This window comes from Montipora foliosa, chromosome 11, assembly GCF_036669935.1.
Source record: "Montipora foliosa isolate CH-2021 chromosome 11, ASM3666993v2, whole genome shotgun sequence".
In the NCBI taxonomy this organism is placed as follows: Eukaryota; Metazoa; Cnidaria; class Anthozoa; order Scleractinia; family Acroporidae; genus Montipora; species Montipora foliosa.
The window spans coordinates 28012008-28020587 of record NC_090879.1 but is presented as its reverse complement, the minus strand read 5'-3'; the positions used below and the strand labels follow the sequence as shown (position 1 = coordinate 28020587).

Sequence of the window (8580 nt, the reverse complement as noted above, 5' to 3'; positions counted from 1 at the left end):
TGGGCTTGCTGAACTTCTAAAGGGAATCGTCCTATAAATAAATCTACTGGGGAATGGGTTGACTCCGGCTTCGGCAAAGTATGAAAGATAGACCACTAAAGTCACGTGAGAATGCCATGTTTGATTGACCGAGCTCAAGCTCGATTCTCACCAAGGCCGCACACAGTGAGAAATTTGCCTTGGCGAGGCCAAAAATATCAAATATGTTTGACTTTATCTTCACGGCCTCACGAGGCGAATTTCTCGCCACAATTTCCCTACACGTGATGAGGAAACAGCTAAGCAAACCGCCTTGCTAGGCAGTTTGCTCAGCTCTTTCCTCACTGTGCGCGGTGGGCTTGAGTACCCACAACTCCCTCACCCTAAAGGCTCAATTTTTAGGAAAGTCAACACAATGTTCACATCATCCTGGAGTACCCTTTCCCCACAAAGTCCATTAGAGTAAAGAGAATAAGCTTACAGTTACATTATTTGTTGCAGCGACCGGGCAAGGACAAGGACAAGGACAAGGACGACACGAGTACGAGTTTTCGGTACTGAGCATGCGTATAAGGTTTGGAGGCAAACATTTTTCGAAGTGCGCGTGCTCAAAACGGAAACCTCATACTCGGGACCATACTCGGGATACTCGGTCCGTACTCGTATAAGAAATCGTAGTCGTCGGCCTCCTCCGATCTAAAGGATCAGGATCAGTAACACGTGCTATTCCTCCTCGAAAACATAAGAAAAAAATCCATATATGTTAACACACAAACCTTGCAATGTTCTGACTGTTGCTGATAAAGAAAATCAGAGAAACATGATAACTTTGAAGGATTTACAATTATGCAAATAAGTAGGGTAAACAGTGTGGGCAATGGTGAGTGCAAAAGCCTCTTGCCACCCCTACCCGGTAGTAGAATATTCGTACCAACGGTCAGTGGGTTACAACGTGAGTTCATCTTTTACTTGTAAACTTCAACTGCTCCTTAGATTGTGTACTTGATCAGTTTATAATGCTTAGAGGGATGGCTGCCACGATCAGAAAAATTGTCAGCACAGCGAAAGCTCCAGGGGCCATTGGACCTTACAAGTGAGTTCTAATCAGCTGGGAGAAACATGGTACAGGAATCGATAGCTTGTCATTAATCACAAATGAATTATTATTAAGCTTACCGTAAATGTTGCATACTAATAGTTTTCAAACTACAGCTCTTGCAGAAACCTTAGGAAGAAAACTTGGAAAATAATTTTGAAAATGTGCAAATATACCCACCCTAAAAATTTGGAACCGCTTTTCTGCGTTCAACAAATTCACTCCTACCCCTGTTCGATGTTACTAATTGACCTCAAGATGGCTACCGTTAGAAAGATCGTTAGCACACCGAAAGGTGTTCAGCCGATTCGTGGGGTTTACAGGTAGATTTTGCAACATAAGAAACGGCGTATTAACGTTAAATATGATTCGTCGATTATTTGATTTTCTATGGCTTATTAAAAAAAAAAACTAAGTAGATCGCGTTTCTCCGTGGCCGGCTATGGCACGTCAGGCGCGTAGTTAATTTGTTCCTTTATGTCACTTAATCAGCCAAGCTGTGATTGCTGACAAAACAATGTATGTTTCTGGACAACTTGGACTGAATCCTGAGGTAGGATCCTTATTTTTCCAATCTCTTAAAAATTACTTAGATTTTATAATGCAATCAGTGGTGCTCATAGCTGAGATGGGGGAATGGGACATTCCATTTATAATCCGATCCCCCACCCCCTATGGTGAGGTCCATCAGAATTCCACTGGTAGGAATCTTTTTCAAAGGCACCGACAAAAAAGTGAAGGGGTAGGAAAGGTTTTTTCAAAGGGTTCCGACAAAAATCCAACCAGTAGGAATCTAATCATCCATAGGGGGGGTTCGGATTATAAATGGAATGTCCCAATGTGCAGAGCGTTTTCACCTCGAAACAAAAAGAAATATGTCCATAAAGAAATGAAAATTATCAATAAAAGTATTAATTCCCAAGGATTGTATGGCTGCCATTTCATTTTTAATGTGCACCAATATTGCCATACATCATGTCAAATGATATGCTTTACTCCACTTTGCAAATATTGTTTGCCACTTGCATGACTAAAGTGGGCGGCTTGACCTACTTAGAAGGGAGTGGTAGCAGTCTATTCAAGGAACTAGAGCTATGGATCTTTTGCAAGACATGCAACTGTTAATGCTCTTAAGAACAAATTGATTAACATCATTGTGCTAGAAAACAAAGTAAGAGATAAAGTGCATGCTGGGAAACCTCTTGTAAATTAACTGGTTCTCGTTGGCTCCCCATCAATGAATGAAGCCCACCAAACAGTACATTTTAAATGATCAAAACCAATGTCTTCAGCTTTTCTAAACAATGGCATGAAATAATGGATTTCATGACAAGGAATTTCCCATTTCTCTGTCTGCTGGACATTGGTTGCATATGAGTGGAATGTAGTGGAATAAATGCTCTTAATTGAGCTGGATCCAAGGTTAACTTAACTTGCATTTTAGAATGTCGTCTTGGTAGTTGTAATGATCCTCTTCATGGAAGAACCTTGTTTTTATTAAATTAAAATTGAACATCATGCAATTCCTATTAACTGCATTCAAAACATTTTCATTTTCACTTTTGGTTTGCATGTGCAAGGTTAAGGAAATGGAATGAATAATAATATTTATTTTTTGAATGCAATTATTTTTGTTAACTTCTTTTTTCAACCTTACATACAACAGTACATTACTAACATTATGTACATCACTTGCAGAAATTACGATACTGAATAATATTATTATTGCTTTCTGCATCAACAATTTGCATTCAATATATTACATGTTCTAAAATTTCGTTTTCTCAGACCATGGAGTTTGTGTCAGATGATGTACAAGAGCAAACCAAGCAGGTGCGACAAGTTAATGGTAGAGATCATGGGTCCTCACCTCCTATCCCCTATTTGGAACTTGGCACCTTTAAGCCTGGTTTTCACTAGCGACACAAGCATAAGCAGCTTATGCTAGTGAAAATGAACGTTGACATAAGCGTCAAAATCAACCAGGGCAACCGCCATTTTGTTCAAATGCTCAGACACAAGGAATCTGGAACGAGTGCTTTAATTGGCCAGACGTAGCAAATTTCCTTGTGCTTGTGCTGCATTTCGTTTTCACATGACGCAAGCAAGCACAAGCATAAGCGCAAGCACAAGGAAAAGGAAAAATTTCGATCCTTGTGCTTGGGCTTGTGCTTAATTTGCTTGCGCAACCCCATTTTCACGGTGAAATAAGCACTCTTATGCTTGCACTTTTGCTTGCATTGCTAGTGAAAACTAGGCTAAACTCATCATATATCTACCTTTCAATGTTACATTTTCAAAGTAAAGGTAGACCTCATTTCATATAATTTTATACACAAATAATTGAAACTTACAAAGTAAAAGTTGGCAGGAACTCTTATAACATAGAGTGTTATTAAGATTGATGACCGTATTATCGGGGTAGGGTGAAATTCATGACTAAAGGGCCGTTGTGACAAATATTGCATTAATTTTGCACTTCCAGAAGAACTTTAAATTTCTCTTCAATAAACAAATGGAATATATGTACAGTACTAATAATTATAATTTGTATAAAATACTTGAAACTTTGCTCAGTAGGTAAAACACTCAAAGTTGTTAATTGTACACATACGTTCTGAGCCTAAAATCAAAACAAGAACAGGCCCAGCTTACTATGCTTCTAAAAAACGGAAGCCGTAATTACATAACAGAAAGGAGGTCCCATGATTTATGAGTAAAATGGTCAATGAGTCAATGAGTCATGAGTCATGAGTCAATGAGACTCACAGTCAATATAGAAATAATTTATTGATTAAGCCTAAGCTCTCGTTTCCGAGATTAGGCCTAAGCACTCTCTGAAATTTTAGCTTTCATTTTATGGGTTAGGGTAACTGCACTAACTCATTGACTCATGACTCACTGACTCATTGATTCATTGACTCATAAATACTTGATACTCAACAGAAAGACTTTAGTATCAGTCGTGTTTTTGGTGAAAGCACAATGACTTAATCCCTTCTCAATTTGCTTCACTGGATATTAAAGTAGTGTCAAGATCATGTTTGTAATGAAGACAGGGAGGAGTGTTGCTGACAGTACTTTGTAAAGTAAATCGGCTGTTCGATTACCGTGGTAAATTACAAAGAACAATGAAATTGATATGTCACAGGCATTTTGGTTTTCTAAATTTATTGTGAGTGACCGTATTAACAGGATGAAATTATTGAGGATTTCTGCTGTTTGGGATTTAAAATTGTGACCATATTAATGGATGACCACCTTAACGAGAGTTTTCCATAAGAGAATGTATGGCTGTTTTGCCAGGTCAAAAAAAAAGTGGCAGCAATGACATGGTTACTATATTACCGAGGTGGCTGTAAGGCGGGGTTCCACTGTATTACTGAAAGTGCTCTTGGTGTTAACTAACTTTTTCCCACTAAGTGTAGGATTAGCAGCTATGAAAAATCATTAGAGGTTGCTAAAACTATATTTGTAATCCAGGGCCCAGTTGTTCAAACAATGAATAGCACTATCCACTGGATAAGCCATACTGAAACCAATTGCACTATCCACTATGCACTATGCACTATAGTGATTTATACGGTGGATAGCGTTATTCACCTTTTGAACAACTGGGGTCAAATGGAAGTAGCCATGAGAAATCCGGTGTGGCAGCTGGCACAGAATCCTATCTTTTTGGCTGGGGGGGGGGGGGGGGGGGGGGGGGGGGTTGGGGGAGATGTCCGTTGGTCATTGGTTGTCTGATGCAGTCAGGAATCAGCTTATAAAAACTTTTTTTTTTGTCACGATGAATGACTGGTTTGAAATAACTACAAAAGATATAGATGGGCATTTACATAATTGTAATAATATTGTTGACTAAGATAAAAAAGACTTTTTCATACAATGTAGGCTTTGACGAACATGGGTCACATTCTTGAAGCTGGAGGCTCATCATTTGATAGAGGTAGTAGCCCCACAAACGCTTGCTTACAATAGAAACTGTTGGTCGTTTTGTACATTTGAAATATCGAATTCAAGACTGACAGAAGTAGATATGTGCAAAGAAACAGGGGCACCCAACAATAATCTTTGGTGAAATATGTGTTCAGGAGAGTCAAACTGTTCTAAGAATTTCGGTTTTACATTACAAACAGCTATATATTTCTTTACTAAAACGTCACCTAAAAGATTTGGCAACCAGCAAAGAATATTCCCTTACATTTTCGGTAAGGATATTTTTGAATTTTTGGCACTTAAAAGGTCTCCTAGCAGTTTTGGATTAGCAAATGCTTCCCTGGAAGGTAACATTCAGCTAGCAATTTCTGAAATGAAGATTTCATTCCCTAAAGTTTTGAGACACTTCAATTTTCAGCTAAGATATCCAAAGAGATCAAATTCTTCTAGATGATAAAAACACCTCTCTGGACAGTATACATTATAAGAAGCCAAGAAATGTCTCTCAAAGGCTTTTTGCTTAATTTGCACGTTGGGTGCCCTTAAAAAAACTATTATTAACTTTTCTTTAGATAACATGATTGTAGGTGCCATAACAACCACGCAGTTAAATAATGCTGCCAGCATTCAAATCTATTGGTCATTTGTTAAAATTGCTTGATAAGTGTGGTCAGTCTTTGACCATACAATAGAGCTTCTTCTTAAGTCCTGAACCATTTCTGTGGATGATAATAGCCCTTTTCCCGCTTAGTTTTTCTCATTTACATTACAATATAACCTAGCATGTATGTGCGGCAACTTTGGGCTATTTTGTAGTTGTAACCTGAAATTGCCTCGCATCCACGTTAGATTACATTGTAATGCAAATGAGAAAAACTAACGGTGAAAAGGGCTATTGTTAAAAAATTTAAACATTCAACTCTTTTTTACAGTTGTGAAGACAACGGTTCTGTTAGCTGATATCAACGATTTTGCCAAAGTAAATGAAGTCTATAGCACCTGTAAGTATTTTTGTCCATGTGCCTTATTTGGTTGACATGTAACATGGGTGTAAATTTTGTAAGATTTTAAGTCACGTTTCAAGCATCGTTCATGCCATGCACACAAAATACCAAACATTTCAGTTTTAAAGTTTTTGCCAGTTAATTTTTCACAACACAGCCTGTAAGTGACATAAACAACTGAGAGAGCCAGAGAACTGTCTTTGATGATTTGGAAAAAATTGGTGTACTTGTTTTACCCCATAGACCCTTGCGAGAGAGATTTAACAGATTTTACTCAGTCTAAACTGGAAGGGGGTGGGGGCAATCTTAGGGCACCTGAGGAGTAAATGGGTTAACCAGTCAAATTAACTCCATTAACCCATTCAGACACCTGGGAGTGAGACTTAACAGATTTGACTCTGTCTAACGCCAGACAAATTTACTCATCAACTGGGGGTGCCCCCAAGGAGTGGACGGGTTAATGATACAATGCGTCAAAGACAAATCTGTCTAGATATTTTTTCCAGTAATTTACAGATTTAAATTTACAAACAAAATGGATAAATTTGATTAACACTTTTTTTTTTACATCTTTTTTTTAGTTTTTACCACTCATCAGCCTGCCAGAGCAGCTTATCAGGTGGCTAACCTTCCAAAGGTGGGAAGATGTATACCTTATTTGCTGGTTTAACATATGATACGTGTGGATATTTTGCGAGTTGTGTAGTATTTTTCAGAGCCCCACAGGGGGCGAGGAAAAATATGAGCAATGAGCAAAATGTCCGCGAGTATTATATGTTAAACCATCAAATAAGAGATTTATTATTCCACTACAAAAATGTGTTATTTGCTTCAATATATTTGGTAAGAGTGTTTCTAAAACAAATGCATCATCTGTCCTTTAGGGCACTTGCGAACAATGTAAACAGCACAGAAAGCCAGCCAAAATGTCCTTTATTTGACTTTTTAAATGAAATGATGAGTGACAAGCGATGACAAGCTAAATTCTCAGGCTTTGTATTGTGTTGAAAACAATTAATTTCTTTCATTGAAAAACTCCCGTTCCGTTTGTATCACCCTGCGAGCAGAGCCTCCTTTTGTCTTTTTCTTTACTGAGGAGGAGAAACGGAGTCTCTGCCCGAATCGCGTCAACTCTTTGAAGCCGCCGCAGACCGAACTTCTGGACTAGTCAATCTTGTTTTCTCTCGTCAAACCGGTTTCTTCAGTGCCAGCGTCCGTTTAGTGACAAAACCAATGGTTATAATAATATTGAGCCCGCCATACCATGAAAAACCAAGATGGCGCCGAAATCTGGCATATTAGGCTTAGGTTCGAGATTGTATCCTGGCAACATACAGCGCATATTCAATAAAGATCTTACTCAATTCATGCAGAGCCTTTCTCGAGCAAGCAAAGAAAGGCTCTGCTAGCAGGGTGCATCCGTATTTGCTCTGTTCTAAACCGGTCAAACCGCGGCACTACAGTGTATTACCATCTCATATTTTGCATGTTTTCTTGACCAAATATAGTAAAATGGCATAATAGTGGAATACTAAACATAAATAGTCAAAGAAGGGCTCCAAGAAGAAATGGCTTAAGAGACTTTTGTGCTGTTTCTGTGGTCATTTTGCACAAGCACACCAAATTTCCACTAAATTAAGTGGGCTTAAAATTTATTGTTTGGTGAGCTGTCAAGTAAAAAACGAACGACAGCATTATCGAAATTCTACCAAAGGCACAGAAATTTTTTTCCCATGATTTTTTCCTCTTGCATCTAGCTATTGCTGCATGAGGTGGGATTAACAATACCAACTGTTCCCATGTAGTGTAGGCTCTTTTTTGCCTCAGGTATGTTGTAAAAGACCTGACAAAATTTCAGTATTTTCTGTTCTTAATATTTCATTCACAGCTTGGAAAAGTGGAAATTGAAGCTGTGGCCATTGTTGGAGAGGTAAAAGATGAGTGAACATTGACAAGTGATTCTTCTCATATTAATTTTAGTCCGATTGGACAATAATTGACACACCGTTGAACCTAATGGATGTAGAGTATTGCATGATTCTCTTGTAAGGCCAGAAGATGCAAATGATATTTGTTAAATTAGGTTTTTGTAATTTATAGAAAAAGAAATTAAGCTTGCACCTTTAAGAGGGGTTTTTATAATTAAACCTAAAACAGCCTAAAGCCGGTATACTTATTGACAGACTGAATGGCAATCAAGTGAGCCAATAAAATCCATGCAGCTGTCTCTAAACACGAAAAATGCATACAATAAAGTCGCAATAATTATTGGATTATTAGATGTCCTTACAGGATTTTGCAAATTAATTATGTAGATGTAGATGTTTTGACTTCTACCACCGGCAGGTGCAAAACACAGGTCACAGGTCATTGCTTTACCAATACAGAAATTATTCTAAACATAATACATTCATAAAAGCTAACCTTAGGCCTAAAAACTTTTGTTAGGCCTAATTAGGCCTAAGGTTAGCTTTTATGAGTGTTTAGGATCTACCTTCTGTATTGGTAAAACAATGACCTGTGACCTGTGCCCTGTGGCCTGTGTTTTGTACCTGCCACTTC

General features: G+C 38.1%; 1 protein-coding gene across 3 annotated transcripts in view; it reads left to right on the top strand.

The window, feature by feature from the left end:
• The first annotated feature begins 891 nt into the window (after positions 1-891).
• The window catches only part of LOC137977651 (2-iminobutanoate/2-iminopropanoate deaminase-like), a 12259-nt gene continuing 4570 nt past the window's right edge, over positions 892-8580 (top strand). Inside the window, exons 1-7 of one of the 3 annotated variants that reach the window (XM_068824940.1) lie at positions 892-1072; positions 1568-1628; positions 2864-2908; positions 4970-5024; positions 5947-6015; positions 6600-6655; positions 7907-7948. In XM_068824940.1, coding sequence (XP_068681041.1) covers positions 996-1072; positions 1568-1628; positions 2864-2908; positions 4970-5024; positions 5947-6015; positions 6600-6655; positions 7907-7948 — 405 coding nt within the window. In that variant the 5' untranslated portion in view covers positions 892-995. Of the gene's footprint in view, positions 1073-1302; positions 1399-1567; positions 1629-2863; positions 2909-4969; positions 5025-5946; positions 6016-6599; positions 6656-7906 lie in introns of those variants that run through there. The other 2 variants (XM_068824938.1, XM_068824939.1) reach the window with 2 other exon arrangements.